This window comes from Macaca mulatta, chromosome 6 (assembly GCF_049350105.2).
Source record: "Macaca mulatta isolate MMU2019108-1 chromosome 6, T2T-MMU8v2.0, whole genome shotgun sequence".
NCBI lineage: Eukaryota > Metazoa > Chordata > Mammalia > Primates > Cercopithecidae > Macaca > Macaca mulatta.
In genome coordinates, this window is record NC_133411.1 from 63,285,320 (window position 1) to 63,304,719 (window position 19,400).

General features: G+C 40.4%; 1 protein-coding gene across 4 annotated transcripts in view; it reads right to left on the reverse strand.

Moving 5' to 3' along the window:
* Positions 1 to 19,400, reverse strand: part of PLPP1 (phospholipid phosphatase 1) — a 105,175-nt gene that overhangs the window by 60,850 nt on the left and 24,925 nt on the right. For 2 of the 4 annotated variants that reach the window (XM_015140079.3, XM_078004741.1), the window contains exon 2: positions 1,910 to 2,064. The exons of 1 other annotated variant lie outside the window; for it this stretch is intronic. In XM_015140079.3, coding sequence (XP_014995565.1) covers positions 1,910 to 2,064 — 155 coding nt within the window. Of the gene's footprint in view, positions 1 to 1,909; positions 2,065 to 8,453; positions 8,497 to 19,400 lie in introns of those variants that run through there. One more of the 4 variants, XM_028849441.2, reaches the window with a different exon arrangement.

Genomic DNA, 19,400 nt, shown 5'->3' on the forward strand with positions numbered 1-19,400 from the left:
TGGGCATGGCGGCACATGCCTATAGTCCCAGCTTCTCAGGAGAGTTAGGCAGGAGAATCACCTGAACCTGGGAGGCAGAGATTGCAGTGAGCCAATATTACACCACTGCACTCCAGCCTGGGCGACAAGAGCAAAACTCCATCTCAAAAAAATATATATATTATTATTACAATTAATTTATTCACTCTCAAGCAATTATCTCCTCAAATACAGGGGCAAGTTTTTTTTAAAAAAAAGAAACTTTATCTGGCAATAGTTGCTCAAAATCATGGCTACCACAACTACTTAGTACTTCATATAGTACAGTAACACCGTCTATTGTCATCCAAGTGGCAGTACTTCCCTGCACACAGTTTCTCCTAAGCTGAATGGCTAAAATTTAAGTAACCAGTTATGGTGGGATTTATTTTTTAGAAAAACAAGTATCTCCTTAAACTAAATCCTAGATTTTATGCTAGATTTTTCTATCATTTTACTCCCATAAAAGTAGCTATAATCAAATTAGAATTATAAGAATATATTAATACTTGTATCTCTTAGAACGTAATAAAATACTGGACCCCTTCACCTTCAAAATACTGAGCTAATGGCCATTAGAAAAATATCTACTAGACAAAAAGACAAAATGAACTCAGATACATAAACTGGAAAAACAAACAACTAGGTTATTATTCTTACCCAATTTGGGAGCAAAATAGAGAGAGAAAAGCCAGCCAGTCCTACAGCAGAACAAGGTTGCTGAGTTTACTGAGACACTAAATTTTTGTAAGTCATATGTCTAGGACAGCCAAGTAACAAGACAGGTGGCCAGAGGAGAAATATGGTGTGATATGCTTCACTGCCAAGATACTCAAGGAGGTAAATCTTCACCTCGCTCCTTCCCTTCTATTTCCAAGTCACATAAAATCACAATGGCAAGACTTAGGAATGAGAGCCAAGGGTAAAGAAAGTAGGCATAATATCCCAAGTGGCAATCTTAACCTAGTTTGTGAATCTTAACTTAGAATGACAGTTTTTAATTACTTAAAACAGTGAAACCCAGTATTATCCTACAAACTGATGAACTATCTGAAGGACAGTACAAAGTAAGAAATGGTGACTTCTTTTTTTTTTTTTTTGAGACAGAGTTTCGCTCTTATTGCCCAGGCTAGAGTTCAATGGCGTGATCTCTGCTCACTGCAATTTCCACCTCTCGGGTTCAAGCAATTCTCCTGCCTCAGCCTCCTGAGTAGCTAGGGTTACAGGCATGCGCCACCACGCCCAGCTAATTCTGTATTTTTAGTAGAGAAGGGGTTTCTCCATGTTGGTCAGGCTGGTCTTGAACTGCTGACCTCAGGTGATCCGTCCGCCTCGGCCTCCCAAAGTGCTGGGATTACAGGCATGAGCCACCACACCCAGCCAGTAGTGACATATCTTAATGTATTCTAATAATTTTATTCTGCATATATTTGTGATCTTTCTGCTGAGTTTGTTTTCTCAAATTTAATATGCAAACATTTTCATTTTTCATGGCCTCAATTTCCACTTAACAGTATGATAAAGCAAGCATAATCTTAGTTTCAGCTCTGCCATACAATAGCTTACTTGGCTTTAACAAGTGTCTGGACCTAAGTTTCTTCATTTGTTTACTGAGAGGAGTTGGTCCAAATGACTCAAAAAGACTCTCCTATTCAAAAATAATCACTGTATCATTCTTACAGAATGACATCAAGTTGTTCTGGGTAACATCCACTTTTAACTGGAGAAACACTGCCTCTGGACTAAAACAGTAGGTATATTCCTCAAGCAATCATTCACCATATTAACACTGGTGAAGACTGTACTGTGGATTTACCCCCGCCCCAACTCCATACTTCATCCAACCTCCAGCACAACAAACCCATCACTACCTACTTATTAATTTACTTACAGAGGAAATGGGCAAGCCAACCCCTACTAGGATGAGGACAGTGGATGTGACGGTACTGTCATGGTACGGATAGTTGATGCTGTTGTCTTTACAGAAAAAGCCTCTCTGAAATGGATATATTTGGCCCAATTTTAGAACAGCCATAGGCATGGAAGCTGTTGGGGAAGGGAAAAAAAGACACACATGATTAAATTCAATTCACTTCATTAGGAAGTAAAGTCTACTGAATGGGATGCAAATTCTAGCCATATTTTACCCTCTCTGGAGATGGATCTCCATTATACCCAAGGGCAAAGATTAAGAAAATCATGCAGCATCATTTGCTTGTCCATATCAGCCCCACCTTTTTCCAAGTATAAATACTATTACTTGCATTGACCTCCAATTTTAGAAATAACCAATAAAAAAGACTTATACAAGGAGAGCAAAATTGGCCCATGGAAAAATAAAGCTGAGAAAACAGGAAGGTTTTCCATTTTGCATTCTGTAGTTAATTCGTTTTTAATTGAATTGCTTTATATTGAACTGTGTTTAAGAAAAAAGGCAAAATTCCATAAATAAATTCAGTAATTAATATCATAACAGCCAAATATCATCCAGGAGAAGAAACACGTAGAACTTTGCTTCATATTAGAATTTTTAAATTTTTTTCTACATTAGAATTTAAACTAATAGGGTTAGAAAACAATAGAAACCAAGCCAAGTACGGTGGCTCATGCCTGTAATCCCAGCACTTTGGGAGGCCAAGGCTGGCAGATCACTTGAGATGAAGAGTTCAAGACGAGCCTGGCCAATATGGTGAAGCCCCGTTTCTACTAAAAACACAAAAATTAGCCAGGCGTGGTGGTGCACGCCTGTAGTCCCAGCTACTGGGCAGACTGAAGCAGGAGAATCACTTGAACCCAGGGAGCAGAGGTCACAGTGAGTCGAGATTGCACCACTGCACTGCAGCCTGGTCGACAGAGCAAGACTCCATCTCAAGAAAAAAAAAAAAAAAAAGAAAGAGAGAGAGAAAGAAAATGATAGGAACCATAAGTATATATTCAGTAATAAAAATAGAAAGAAAAAGCCTTTTGTTTTCCAAAGACAAACACACACCTGGTTTTATTAGCCCTGGCAAGGCTCCAAAACCACTTTTAACAAGTTATACCGAAATAATTTTCAGTTGAAATTTTGCACCTAAATAAAATGACCCTGAAAGATCAAAGTTAAATAACTTAAATTAGTGGCTTCTTAAGATGTTCAAGGCCGTGCGTGGTGGCTCAAGCCTGTAATCCCAGCACTTGGGAGGCCGAGATGGGCGGATCACGAGGTCAGGAGATCGGAGACCATCCTGGCTAACACGGTGAAACCCCGTCTCTACTAAAAAATACAAAAAACTAGCCGGGCGAGGTGGCGGGCACCTGTAGTCCCAGCTACTCGGGAGGCTGAGGCAGAAGAATGGTGTAAATCTGGGAGGCGGAGTTTGCAGTGAGCCGAGATCCGGCCACTGCACTCCAGCCTGGGCGACAGAGCTAGACTCCGTCTCAAAAAAACAAACAAAAAAAAAGATGTTCAAATTTACCATGCTTTTAGGCTTTGTTTTATACAATTCAAACATTCAAGCATCTACTCACTCACTGTATGCGCAATACTAAGCCATACTTAGGGAAGACAAATTTGTATAAAACAAATACTAAATTCAAGAACCTAAATTGTATATGCAGAAAAAGAATGTATACCCAGTAAATTGTTTAAAAGGAAATCCCAAGGCAGATTTTTTGGGGAAAATGATGAAACTGTTCTGTATCTTGATTGAGACAGTAATTCCACAACTCTTTTATTACATGTAAAGTTAAGAAGAAATACCATAAAAGGCAGAAATATGCCATAAAAATACGAATATAATTACTAAAATGGCATAGAAGGACCTATAGGAATTCAGAGCTCAACATAAACTGGAGGAGTTAGAAAACACTATTAAAGAAGAGGCAACTGAGTTGAACTTGAAATGACAGGTAAAACACAGGCAATAGGGAGGAGCACGGGGAGACCATTTAGTGGTAGAGGAAGGCAGGGAAGCATGAGAATTGCAACAAGAGCACAAAGGGAATGAGCAAGAAGTTTTCAAGGTACATACATTTTGTAGCCAACATGTATTGCACGCTTGCACATGCTGGGAATTAGGCCACATAGATTAACTCAATCCTTACCTCACCTCTGTGAAGTAGGTATTATCACTACTTGCTTTTTTCATATAACATTGTTGAAGCTTAGAGAAATGAGGAACATTGCTGAAACTAGAAAGTGGTGGAACCAAGGTTCCAACACAAGCTATCTCTTTCTAGAGTTAGGGAATATATGGCCTCCCATGGAGACAAGTGATCTGGCTAGGTTAACAGGTTAGAATTGCAGCAAGGAAGATATGATTGGGAGAAGGAGAACCTGTCCTTTAAAAACCTCACTTAGTATAATACATGCCATGTTCACGATAAGAACTCAAAGTAGGCTGAGTACAGTGGGTCACACCTATAAACCCAACATGTTGAAAGGTTGAGGCAGAAGGACCCCTTGAGTTCAGGAGTTCAAGACTAGTCTGGGCAACATATTGAGACCTCATCTCTAAAAAAGAAATTTTTTAATTGGCTGGGCATGGTGGCATGTGCCTGTAGTCCCAGTTACTCAGGAGGGTGAGGGAGGAGGATATCTTGAGCCCGAGAGGTAAAGGCTTCAGTAAGCCACGTTCACACCACTGCACCCCAGCCTGGGTAACAGGACAATACCCTGTCTCAAAAAAAAAATGGAGGAGGAGGAAAAAAAAAATGAAAGTTAATGGAACAATGTATTATTTGCTACAGATTATCTCTGAATTCTGCAATTCTATGGTTTTTCATGGGAATAACAGTGCTTGAGATTTCTGTGTTTATTAAAAGATTAGGCCGGGCGCGGTGGCTCAAGCCTGTAATCCCAGCACTTTGAGAGGCCGAGACGGGCGGATCACGAGGTCAGGAGATCGAGACCACCCTGGCTAACACTGTGATACCCCGTCTCTACTAAAAATACAAAAAACTAGCTGGGCGAGGTGGCGGGCGCCTGTAGTCCCAGCTACTTGGGAGGCTGAGGCAGGAGAATGGCGTAAAAACCCAGGAGGCGGAGCTTGCAGTGAGCTGAGATCCGGCCACTGCACTCCAGCCCGGGCAACACAGCGAGACTCCATCTCAAAAAAAAAAAAAAAAAAAGATTATAGGAGTCAGGCACGGTGACTAACACCTGTAATCCCAGTGATTCAGGAGGCTGAGGCGAGAGGATCACTTGAGGCCAGAAGTTCAAGACCATTCTGGGCAATACAGCAAGACTTTGTCTCTAAAAAGTATTTTTTAAAAATTAGCTGGGAGGCCGGGTGAGGTGGCTCATGCTTGTAATCCCAGCACTTTGGGAAGCCGAGGCAGGTGGATCACAAGGTCAGGCAATCAAGACCATCTTGGCTAATACGATGAAACCCTGTCTATACTAAAAATACAAAAACTTAGCTGGGCGTGGTAGAATGCACCTGTAGTCCCAGTTACTTGGAAGGCTGAGGCAGGAGAATCACTTGAACCTGAGAGGCGGAGGTTGCAGTGAGCTGAGATCGCGCCACTGTACTCCAGCCTGGGCGACAGAGTGAGACTCCATCTCAAAAAAAAAAAAAAAAAACTAGCTGAGCATAGTGGTACACACCAATAGTCCCAGATATTTGGGAAGCTGAGGTGGAAGAATCACTTGAGCCCAACAATTTGAGGCTACATTGAGCCATGATTATGCCACTGTATTCCAACATGGGTGACAGAGCAAGACTCCCAACTCCAAAGAAAGAAAAAGGATTATGGGTTTAAAACACTTGAAATGACATAAGTTTGTAGGAAATAAAATATCACTGTCCTCTTTTGCTCAGGGTCAGCAACATGGTAAAATGAGGAAGTTTAGAAATTAACTTCCAGGAAAAAAAAAAGAGAGAGAGAGAGAGCAAGAAGAAACACAAGTATTTACAGTTTTGAAATAATCTACTAATTAGGTGATAAGTAGTGAGTAGATAGTGGAAACAGAATAGGATGCACAGAAGAATGTTTTGAACACAGAAATGATACAAAACTTGTGGACTGATCACAAATGCTGAGACAGACCTGGAGATGGCACTTCAGGGTTTGGACATATGAAAAATGAAACTTCCATTGATAGAAATGAGAAGTTGCCAGGGGAAGCTCATTTATGGTGGAAGAATGTTAGTTTAGTATTGAGAATACTGCCTTTGGGGCCATCTGATGCCTCCCTAAATGCTCAGCCCCATCCTCCACTGTCCCCTTAAGGCTCCAATCACAAAGAACCACTTGCTGTTGCCGAAACATACTGTTTTCAAAACCCTAGGTTTCATAGGGATTTGAAATGCTCAGCCTTCTACTGGGGATAGTTGCTCTCTCATTTCTCCTTGAAGTCCAAGCCAGGTACTCCCTTCTTATCTGTCCCATGGCACCATGTACATATGTCTAACACACTGTACTTTAACTTTTTATGTGTGTGTCAGCAACTCAGAGGTCAAAGGCTATCTTTATCATTTTCGTATCCTTTGTACCAGGCACACAGATCTGAACAAATATTTATTGGCCAGGCGCGGTGGCTCACACCTGTAATCCCAGCACTTTGGGAGGCAAAGGTGGGTGGATCACAAGGTCAGGAGTTCAAGACTAGCTTGGCCAATATGGCAAAACCCCGTCTCTACTAAAAAACATACAAAATAAAAAATTAGCCAGGAGTGGTGGCAGGCGCCCAAAATCCCAGCTACTCGGGAGGCTGAGGCAGGAGAATCGCTTGAACCCGGGAGGCAGAGGTTGTGGTGAGCCAAGATGGCATCATTGCACTCCAGCCTGGGCAACAAGAGCAAAACTCTGTCTCAAAAACAAAAAAAAAAATTGTATTAAATGGCTAAGTGAATAAAATTCAGGGTAAAGATCAGAAGTAGAGAAAGATGTATAAGTTGTTGGCATTAGAAGTTGCAACTTAAACTAGGAGAATAAAACAGTTCTTACAGAAGGCAAATCAAGACTGAAAGAGACAAAGCAATCAGCTAAGGACGAATATCCACAGAGAAAACATGAAAAGAGGCTATAGGTGGAGAGAAAGACAGGATGCTAACAGGCTCCAACGGGCAAGGGCTGTGTCTGTCTTGTTCAGCAGCATATCTGGCCATTCTTTAAACAAAAGAATGAATGAACAATAGAGAAGTAGGACAATGTTGTGATACAAAAACCAAAGCTCAGAGTATCTAGTACATGGTAAATCTAATATGTCAAATGCTAAGACATCAAGGAGCATAAGAACTGAGTAAAGACTGAGGTCTTTACTGAGACTATATTATATCGTCTCCACTAATACAACAATGGTATCTTCATAAAGAAACTTAGTGTGGAGCGTTGTTCAATATTGGGTTGTTATTGTCTAAGCATCCCTTTCTTCAAGTTAAATATGTCAAAATTATGTCCCCTACTGTTCATATGTATTACACACACACACAGAGAGGCATGTCCATCCCTCGAGAGTAAACAGATACCTCTATTCCAAAAAACAATGGAATAGTCTTTATCTGCTACTGAGATGGTTTTTTTGTTTTGTTTTGTTTTGTTTTTGTTTTTGTTTTGAGACAGAGTCTTGCTCTGTGGCCCAGGCTGGATAGTGCAGAGGTGCGACCTTGGCTCACTGCAACCTCCGCCTCCCAGTTTCAACTGATTCTCCAACTTCAGCCTCCTGATTAGCTGGGACCACAGGCACATGCAACCAAGCCCGGCTAATTTTTGTAGTTTCAGTAAAGATGGGTTTTCACCATGTTGACCAGGCTCATCTTGAACTCCTGCCCTCAAGTGATCTACCTGTCTCGGCCTCCCAAACTGCTGGGATTACAGACATGAGCCACCATACCCGACCGAGATTATTTTTAATGTTAATTTTTTAGAGTAGTGCTGAGAGTTCTGTGTTAAAGTTAGTGTTCTAGGAAGATTCTTCTCCTTATAAACACTTTCTTAGGACAGATACACTTTCTCCTTAATATCTAAAGAACATAGATACTGTTTTGACCCTAATCATAGGTCTAGGATATTTTTCTCTTAATTAAAATTTCCTTAAGAGGAGTCACTTTTAAATTCTATAATAACCGCCGGGCATGGTGGCTCATCCTCTACCTGGGACCACAGCTGCTATCAGGCAGCCTTCTCCACACAGCTCTCTTTTTGGGGTAGCACTTCTTCTCTTTGTGCTTCAGGTCTAAGGGGCAATATTCCCATCCTCTCTGTTGCTAGCCCAGGATACTACAATATCTCTTGTTGATTTTCTAAACTCTGCCCACCTATTTGTGAATACTTGCTTCATTTAATCCTCTTCAAATTATCCAGCTTGAGTATGCCATCTGTTTCTTATCAGGGCCATGGGTGACAGTACCACATACATATTTTGATCTTGCTAAACACAACTGTTAGGCATGTATGTCTGCTCTTAGTGCACTACTTCTATGATATGTCAAGGAAAACAGACACATGAATACCTGGATAGATGCAAACAGATGTTCCCATATTCTCCTTAGTTCAGTGATAGTTGAAATCTCTTCCATTTTATTAAATATATATCATATATACTTCCTCAAATATGTGCTGTTGCAAAATATTCCAATGGAATAAATCTAAAATGTATTTTACAAAGAGAAAGACTAAAGTACATCAATGTTAATCCCTAATATATAGAAGGTAAAGAAGTACTAAATTTATTTTGAAAAGAATGAAATAAAAATCAAGTTATTAAAGTGACTATACTGACTCCTGTACCCACTCCCTTCCCCAAGTTTCTCTAAAGATCTCATTTCAGACATTTAAATGAATATTATGCCACACAACAGGGAAACTCAGATGTCCATCCCCTAGTTATTCATTCGAACATTTCCATTGCCATAATACGGCAGCTGCAATGCCAGGAAAGAAGAAAGGAAAAAAGACTAAAAGAGGGGAAAAACGAAAAAGACCTCAAATAATTTTTTTTTAAGAGACTGGGTCTTACTCTGTCACCTAGGGTGGGGTCCACTGGCATGATCATAGTTCACTGTAACCTTGAACTCTTGGGCTCAGGCAATCCTCTCACCTCAGCCTCCCAAGCAGCTGTGACTACAGTCATGTGCCACCATTCCTGGCTAATTTTTTTTTTTTTTTTTTTTTTTTTTTTTTTTTTTTGGTAGGGACAGAGTCTCACTATGTTTCCCAGGCTGGCTCAAACTCCTGGACTCAAGCAATCCTCCTGCCTCGGCCTCCCAAAGTGCTGGGATTACACATATGAACCAGCATACCCACCCACCACAGAACTTTTAATGAAAAAGGGAAATCAGTACTACCGGAAAATAGCATAGCTGTAACTGCAAGCATGACTGACATTTAGGTTTGGGCAACACAGCCATCAGGATCCCAGCAGGAAACAGATAGCACCCTCAAACTGGGTAATTTAAGGAGAGTTTAAGAAAGGGACTATGTACAAGGTGTGAAAAATGTGGGCACAGTCAAAAGACAGTGCAGTCTCCTGAAGCTGCTATCATCTACAGACTTGAAAGGACAAAGAGGGCCCTATGATATGAGCCATGGCCTCTGGGAGAGCCAACATGACACAATCTTGTAGGAGGAAGCCAGGCAAATAAACACAGCAACTCTACTCTCCTCCTGCCAGTGCTATCCATTGTCCAAACCCATCTAGAAGCCAGTCTCAGGCTCTTGAGACTGAGGGCAGGGAAGGCAATGACAGAAAGCAGGTCCACAAGGGCAATGGAAGATAAGCAGAACCAGGAGGGAAGAGAAGGTAAAACCAGTTGGGGCCTCAGTAGGGAGCTGAAACCTAAAAGTGAGTAACTCAAGAGAGATTAATAAAGCGGTTATTTACAGAGTCTATATTAAAACTACATATTAAGAATATTGGGTTTTATTCTGTGGGTAACAAGGAGACACAATTCCAATATGTGCCCTAATGGAGGGGCTGTGAAAAGAGTTGTGTAAAGGAAAAAAACAGTGTCAAGACAGAAGAGAGGGCAAGGCCGGAGGCAAGAAATACTAGTGTATATGAGAGATGTTAAGGGTCTGACACAAAGAAATAACAAGGGGAACAGGAAAAAGAGGTAGATTCTAAAGATGTTTAGGAAGTTACTCCTACAGAATTGTGGATCGTGTCTCTGTGTACATATTGATGTGTGTGTATCTAAAACACACACACACACACACACACACCCCTCTTCAGCCTTTGTTGAATCTGCAAAATATAATTTCCATTTTTCCCTTTCCCTAATTACCACCCAATAACATGCCCTGCATAATCTTGCTTAGAGTAAGCATTTCAAGGAATATTTATGGAATGAATGAATAAATAAGTGAGTAAAGCTTCTGAAACATATAAACAATAATCTTATGTAACCATAAAGTCAGATCCTGAAAAGCTGTATGTGATTTGTCACACCGAAGGGCTCAAATTCAAACAAACCAAGAAGAGACAATCTGAAGTCCAAAAACTTGGACTTCAGAAAAAAGGTGAACAATCTGAAGTCCAAGAACACGCTAGGGAAGCACTTACAATTCTATACTCTAGCAACTCTTTCTTAAGCTGTTTTCCATTGGGAACACAAACTGCTAACAAAGACAAACAAACTGAATATACCCATGTTAACTGCTCAAACAAATCTGTAAATCACAAACTACTGGAATCTTGAAGGCAATTTGTGTACACTCCAGCACTACCTCCAAGCAAAGCTTCAAATATGGCTACTGTAGAAGCACTTCTCTCAGCAGCACCCCTCACTCTTTCCTCAAAGAGAAAAGAAGTTGAGGCCCCAGTGGCATCCTCTTTACTGATCCACCCAAAACAGGGGTCCACAAATTCCCTGCAGGAAAGTAGAAGAATAAGATTTCCAAAGGAGACACTGAAGAGTAAAAAGCAATCAGACTTCAAAGTAGGACTTTACAAATAATTAACAACAGCTCCAGATCCATCCTATTCTCTTCTCTAGAACCACTAGAAACTCTCAGATCTGAAATTGTATCACAGATTACATACCTACATATCCCACTCCATGATACACATGTCGAACTTCCTATGTCCATATCCATCCTCCATATCCTCAGAGTTAGTAAACGAGTTAGACATCTGTGACTTTGTTCGAATTCCTATTTAAAAAGTTTTCACATACTATACAAGTTTACAGTATACAATATACTATGCACCCTCAGTAAAAAAGACAAATTATAATGTGGTCTCTTATTCACCAGTAAAAAATATTTGCTCTTACTGGAAGCACCTAAAATAATCGGGCAGCCTACCTCACAAGACTCTTACTTAAACAGTAATCCTGCTAGTCTCAGAGCAATTTATAAACCTAAATGAGAAAACACAAACATGCTCAAGAGAAAGGTTTGCTTTATAACTAAAAGATTCATAACATGGTTGTTCATGGATGTGAACAACTCCATGAGTCCTCAGACTATGAGTAGAGTTTCACTACTCAAAATAAATAAATAAATAACAAATAAATAAATAAATAAGTTAATAATCTTACATGGCCTTTCTCATATATGTCCAAGAAGAATGGAAACAAACATTGACTGAGCACCTATTATAAGTCACCACCATGCTAAGGTACTTTCATATATACCTGAAATACAAATATATTCTTATAGGAATATATTTATATTTATATTTCAGATATCCTAACATAAAATCTGGGAATACATTTATATATCAGATATCCTATCATAAGAGTATTTATATTTCAGATATCCTACCATAAAATCTGGTAGAATATATTTATATATCACATATATATTTATATCTCAGATATAAGAGATGTAAGAATATATTTATATTTCAGCTATCCTACCATAAAATATGGAAAAATTAAAAAATTAAAAACAAAAAAAATCAATGAGTATAGATCATAAAACCAGGCAAAATAAGTAAAAACATTATATATGGTATAATTTGATTTCTCTAAAATTATTTTTTTATTTTTTATTTCTTTTTTTTTTTGAGATGGAGTCTCGCTCTGTCACCCAGGCTGGAGTGCAGTAGTGCAATCTCGGCTCACTGCAAGCTCCACCTCCCAGGTTCATGCCTTTCTCCTGCCTCAGCCTCCTGAGTAGCTGGGACTACAGGTGCCCGCCACTAAGCCCGGCTAATTCTTTGTATTTTTAGTACAGACAGGGTTTCACTGTGTTAGCCAGGATGGCCTTGATCTCCTGACCTCGTGATCCACCCACGTCGGCCTCCCAAAGTGCTGGGATTACAGGCGTGAGCCACTACCCCCGGCCTAAATTATTTATGTTTATATATAAACATTGGGAAGTCTGGAAAAACATATAACTAACTTATAAGTAGTTACCTTCAGAGATGGTATTTTTTTTTCAGTCAAATTTAACAGGGGGGTTACATACCAGAGATGGTACTAATACAAATCAAATCAGGCAGAAAACATATTTTCTACTGTATATACTTCCATGTTTGAATACTTTATAATAAAACAAAAGGCCAAAATCATTACATTTGAATTTTTATTCTATGGGTAACAGGGAGACACACAATCCAATCTGTATTCTAATTGAGGGGGCTGTAAAAAGAGCTGTGTAAAGAAAAAAACACTGTGAAGACAGAAGAGAGGGCAAGGCCAGAGGCAAGAAATACTAGTGTATATGAGAGATGTTAAGGGCCTGAAACAAAGAAATAACAAGGTGAACAGGAAAAAGAGGTAGATTCTAAAGATGTTTAGCAAGTGTTTGGGATGTTTATCACAATAAAAACATTTTTTGTTTCCTGAAATTATGCCTATAACTTACGTGAAATCATCCATACTATCCTTTTCCTGAAATTAATCACACAATTTATCTGAAAAAGTCCTACCTATAGTAAGATTGAAACTAGAGCAAAGGAAAAGTCTACTTTCTTACTCTGTTAAAACACAAAGCAGGCCAGCCGGGCATGGTGGCTCACCCCTGTAATCCCAGCACGTTGGGAGGCCAAGGTGGGCGGATCACAAGGTCAGGAGTTTGAGACCAGCCTGGCCAACATGGCAAAACCCGGTCTCTACTAAAAATACAAAAATTAGCTGGGCACAGAGGCAGGCGCCTATAATCCCAGCTACTCAGGAGGCTGAGACAGGAGCATCGCTTGAACCCAGGAGGCGGAGGTTGCAGTGAGCTGAGATCACGCCACTGCACTCCAGCCTGGACAACAAGAGCAAGACTTCATCTCAAAAAAAACAAACAAACGAACGAAAAAGCACAAAGCAGTAAAAACTAACCTTTAGCCTTTATGCCTAATTGATAGGTTCTCAAAGCAGCAGCCCTACAGCAAAATAATTACTTTTGGGGATTTTCCATCTCTTGCAACTTTAGAGATCTATGACGATGTCCTTAAAAATGTATGAAACAAAGATAACTTTTTCTTTTTTGGGGGGGGCGGGGGGGGGGGACAGAGTTTTGCTTTTGTTGCTTAGGCTGGAGTGCAATGGCATGATCTTGGCTCACTGCAACCTCCACCTCCTGAGTTCAAGCAATTCTCCTGCCTCAGCCTCCTGAGGAGCTGGGATTACAAGCATGCACTATACCACACCTGGCTAATTTTGTATTTTTAGTAGAGACAGAGTTTCTCCATATTGGCCAGGCTGGTCTGGAACTCCTGACCTCAGGTGGTCCACCCACCTCAGCCTCCCAAAGTGCTGGGATTACAGGCGTGAGCCACCGTGCCCCGTCGCTAACTTTTTAAATTGGAAATTTTGTTATAACATTTTGGGCCCTTCCAGACATGCTTACAGAGAGAGGAGAAATAACCTTGAGACTCGAGAGTTCAGTAGAAGGGGATGAATACAAGCCATAACAGTGCTTTGATTTAGTCACCACTTCTTGAAAAAGCTTATAAAATAACGGCACTCAGGCAGATCATTATAAAAGAGTGACAATGTCTTTTTAATTATGTAAAAAACAAAAGAATATTACTCTAGTAAGCCTTTCAAGTTTTTTACTTTGAAATACCAAAGTTAATTACATATTAATATAAAGTAGCTTTAGTCTGATGGGAGAAAAAGGAAAGAAAATATATAATTTTATTTAGGGCAGTGCTAGCCAATAAAATTTTCTGTGATAAAAGAAATGTCCAGGCTGGGTGTAGTGGTTCACACCTGTAATCTCAGCACTTAGGGAGGCCGAGGTGGGCAGATCACGAGGTCAAGAGATCGAGATTATCCTGGCCAACATGGTGAAACCCCGTCTCTACTAAAAACACAAAAATTAGCCAGGCATGGTGGCACGCACCTGTAGTCCCAGCTACTCAGGAGGCTGAGGCAGGAGAATCGCTTGAACCCACGAGGCAGAGTGGAACGGGTGCGGTGTTTCACACCTTTAATCTCAGCACTTTGAGAGGCGGGCGGATTGCCTGAGGTCAGGCAATTTTGTATTAAAAATACAAAAATTAGGCCAGGCATGGTGGTTCACACCTATAATCCCAGTACTTTGGGAGGCCAAGGTGGGTAGATCACAAGGTCAGGGGTTTAAGACCAGCCTGGCCAAGATGATGAAACCCCATCTCTACTAAAAATATGAGAATTAGCCGAGCTGGTGGCGGATGCCTGTAATCTCAGCGACTCGGTAGGCTGAGGCAGAGAATTGTTTGAACCCAGGAGGCAGAGGTTGCAGTGAGCCAACATTGCCCTGCTGCACTCCAGCCTGGGTGACAGAGTGACTGTGTATTAAAAAAAAAAAAAAAAAAAAAAAATTAGCCGGGCATGGTGGTGCACGCCTGTTGTCCCAGCTACTCAGGATGCTGAGGCAGGAGGAGAATCGCTTGAACACAGGAGATGGAGGCTGCAGTGAGCCAAGACTGTGCCACTCCACTCCAGCCTGGGAGACATAGCAAGACTCTGTCTCAAAAAGAAAAAAAAAAGAAAGATTTTAATGAAACTATGGACCCTTTCCCCAAAAACAAAATTTTTTTTGCCATGCAGGGCAACATGCACCTGCATACACATACACACAAACACACACACACACCCCCTAAAGGTCATCTAAGCACACTTCTTTTACTAAAGTGTAAGAAATATAATTTAAAATAACTAGTATGTTGAAGGCCACAGACTAAACTGTTCAGCAGAATATGACTTCAAAGAAGACTAGAATTAACTTGATATTTCCACATTTTCCCTTTTTTTTTTTTTTTTTTTGAGAGTGTCTCACTCTGTCACCCAGGCTTGAGTGCAGTGATACCAACACAGCTCACCACAGCCTCAACCTCTGAAGCTCAGGTAATCCAGTCCTCCCACCACAGCCTTCTGAATAGCTTGAACTATAGGTGCACATCACCATGGCCGGCTAATTTTTGTACTTTATGTAGAGACAGGATTTTGCCATGTTGCCCAGGCTGGTCTCAAACTCCTGGTCTCAAGTGATGCATCCATCTTAGCCTCCCAAAGTGCTAGAATTACAGGCATGAGCCATCCTCTCTAAATTCTAGAGAAAGAATTTAGAGGGCTAAATTTCCTTCTCTCCCTTCCCTCCTCCCAATTTTACCCTCTTCTTATCATCCCCCTATATTCTCTATACTTCATCTACTCAATTGGCTATAATGCAGAACTAAAGTCATTTTTAGTATTATTTACACTTACTGGCAATTGTATATTTCCCATTCTCATTTCAAAAGCAGACGTTAGGCCAGTAGCAGTGGCTCAAGCCCTGTAATCCCAACACTTTGGAAGGTCAAGGCAGGAGGATCACTTGAGGCCCGGAGTTCGAGACCAGCCTGAACAACATAGGGAGACTCCCATCTCTACACTACACACAAAAAAATAAACAAATAGCAGAAGTTTATTTCTTTTTTTTTTTTTTTTTTTTGAGACGGAGTCTTGCTCTGTGCCCCAGGCTGGAGTGCACTGGCGCGATCTCGGCTCACTGCAAGCTCCGCCCCCTGGGTTCACGCCATTCTCCTGCCTCAGCTTCCCGAGTAGCTGGGACTACAGATGCCTGCCACCACGCCCGGCTAATTTTCTTGTATTTTTAGTAGAGACAGGGTTTCACCGTGTTAGCCAGGATGGTCTCGATCTCCTGACCTCGTGATCCGCCCGCCTCGGCCTCCCAAAGTGCTGGGATTACAGGCTTGAGCCACCGCGCCCGGCCAGAAGTTTATTTCTTTAAGGAAAAATGAAAACATTTATTGAGTATCTATTATTTGCCTGATATTTGCATACATATTATCTCTAATCTTAACAATTCTGTAACGGAAGGTCTCCCCAAAATATCTATGTTTGAAAACTTAAAAGCCAATGAGTCACAGGTCAAGAAAAGTTAAAAGGTAAATGACAAAATAGTTAAAAGTGAACAAGGAAAATACTACAAGTCAAAACTTAAAGGAGGCAGCTAAAATACCACACATGAAAATTGTAAACCCTTAAATTCCTACATTAGAAATTAATAAAACTGGCTGGGTGCAGTGGCTCATGCCTGTAATCCCAGCACTTTGGGAGGCTGAGGTGGCCGGATCACTTGAGGTTAGGAGTTCAAGACCAGCCTGGCCAACACAGCCCCATCTCTACTAAAATTACAAAAATTAGCCAGGCATGATGGCGTGTGCCTGTACTCCCAGCTACTCTGGAAGCTGAGGCAGGAGAATCACTTGAACCCAGGAGGCGGAGTCAGGCACAGTGGCTCACACCTGTAATCCCAGCACTTTGGGAGACTACGGCGGGCAGATCACTTGAGGTCAGGAGTTTGAGACCAGCCTGGTCAACATGGTGAAACCCCACCTCTACTTAAATTAGCCAGGCGTGGTGGTACACGCCTGTAACCACAGCTACTTGGGAGACTGAGGCAGGAGAATCGCTTGAACTCGGGAGGCAGAGCTTGCAGTGAACTGAGATCATGCCACTGCACTCCAGTATAGGCAACAGAGCAAGACCTCAAAAAAAAAAAAGGAAAACAAAACAAAACAAAAATCTTATTTTTAAAGGTTCAAGAAACTAAGGGCAATATAGAACAGAAATTAAAGAAATGAAAAATAAAGGAAAAGACTATCAACAAAACCAAATGCCTTTTTTTAAACAGGATGATGAAATGGTCAGTCCTACTTTAGCTTAAGAATATAAAAGAAGACACAAATACAGCAAATTACTAAAAAAATAAAAATAAAAAATAAGGCACTAATTGTATCTCTGGGTTAAATTTCATCAAACTCAGAGACACTAAGTAACTCACTCAAGTGCACAGCACTACTAAGGCAGATAATCAGTATTACACAGTTGGTAAGCAGAGAAACCAAAACTTTAACAAAAAGTTTCTGTTCTTTTCACCACATTATACAGCCTCTCTCTTAGGAAAGGAATCTAACTTCCAGGGTCTCTATGTGATACACACAATAAATCTTACGCTACTAGAATTTGGTTAAGTAGCCATCCTGCTTCAAACTAGGGAAGAGAAATGTTGAAACCTTAGCAAAATTTATAAGAAAAATAAACAATGAGGGAGTTGCTTCTAGGAGTTGATTTTTTACCAAAAAGGTAATAAATAAAACTAATATGTAAGAAACACATTCCATTCCCCCCAAGATTCTGGCATATGTAAATTTAACCACGTTTGTACATTTTTCTACATGTATATTTGGATCTGACAAGAAAGTCTACAGTTACTTTTGTGAATTTTGCTTCCATGAACCCTTTCATTTTCTCCTTTTAGTAGTCAAAGGTTAGAAGTAAATAAAAAATTTTTTGACTCTTTACTACTTTGTTACCTGAGCAGTTTTCAGAAAGTTTATTTATTCCAAATTTAAGGAATATTCTTTGTGTCCAATTCAGTTTGGACAAAATACATTTTGGGAAGAAAAATATGCAATATATTTCTTGCTTTCTTTGGAAACAGGTGTTGCAAATTCTTTCCAGAATCACATGAAAAATTCTCCTACTAATCAAGTTGTGTGTTATTTCTGAACAGAAAGGGTTCTCTTCCCCTTCTTTACAAAAGATCATTAGATGTCCAAGAGTAAAGAAAGTCATTCAAAATTTTACCAATAAGCAAAACTAAAAAGTTTGCCAGATAAGACAGTTTGTTTCCTCTGTAGGTCAAGTACACAGACTCCACACTGATTATCATTCCTGATCGTTTGGCACATGTTTCATGTCTAGCACACACCTAGACATTCATATCTGGCACCCAGAAAAGAATACAGACTGAAGATGAATATCTGGAATTATCAGTTATAAAGGAAATAGCTGAAGCCATGAGACTTTAAGATTACTTGGAAAAAGTGGCATGATCCATAATCTTGGAAAGAAAATAGAAAGTCAACAGCCAACTAAGAAGAAATGAACTACCAGGAAAGTAGGATGAAGAGTATGAAAGGGAGCAGGGAAAATGAAGGAGCACTTTTCAAAAATGTTAATAGTAGCTACTTTTTACTTAACCCCCATCTTATGCCATGACAGCATGCTACGTGTTACAGCTTTCTAATCCTTCAATAACTTTAAAAGGTAAATATTATTATTGTATCATTTTGAAAATGAGGAAACCTGCCCAAAGCCACGTAGGTTGCAGAATTGAGATTCAAACCCAATTAAGTCAATGAGACCGAGAGCCCTCTGGGTTAACCTGGTCTTAGTGAGCCCAGCAGGCCCTCAGTCTCATTGAGGAGTAAAAGAACAAAGTACAGATAAAAGGTCACTTATGATTTTTTTAATCCACCTATCTGCACACTGATCACTGATAACTTTTTTTTTTTTTTTTTTTTTTTTTTTGAGACAGTCTCACTCTGTTGCCCAGGCTGGAATGCAGTGCAATGGCACAATTTCAACTCACTGCAACCTCCACCTCCCAGGTTCAATAATTCTCATGCCTCAGCCTCCTGAAGAGCTGGGATTACAGGCATGAGCCACCATACCTGGCTAATTTTTATATTTTTAGTAGAGACGGGGTTTTGCCATGTTGGCTCGGCTGGTCTCAAACTCTCGGCCTCAAGCAATCCTCCTGCCTCAGCCTCCCAAAGTGCTAGGATTACAGGCATGAGCCCCCATGCCTGGTCTAATAATTCTTGACAGAAGGCCATGTCCAGTTCTCATGACCTCCCCAAAGAGGACCCAGGGCCTGCTACCCTACACAGCTATACAAATCAAATACGAAGTTTATTTCTTCCTCCTACCCGTTCTCTTTGGCCCTGATGGAAATAGTATGGCAAACAGGAAGAAAGTGAGATAAGACACTGTGGGCACCTCTATGTGCCTGGCACCATACTGAATATTTATTTTCATTTAATCCTCATAATTCTAAAACACATGCTCCAAGAAGGCACAGACATTTCTGTTTTGTTCAACAATATATCCCAAGTACTTAAGTCATTGCCTAGAACAAGGCAGGCCTTCAACAAATATTTGATGAATGAATAGCCATCCTGCAAAACAGGTATTATTATCCCCGTTTTAAAGATCAGGGGATCTTTAATTAAGATCCTC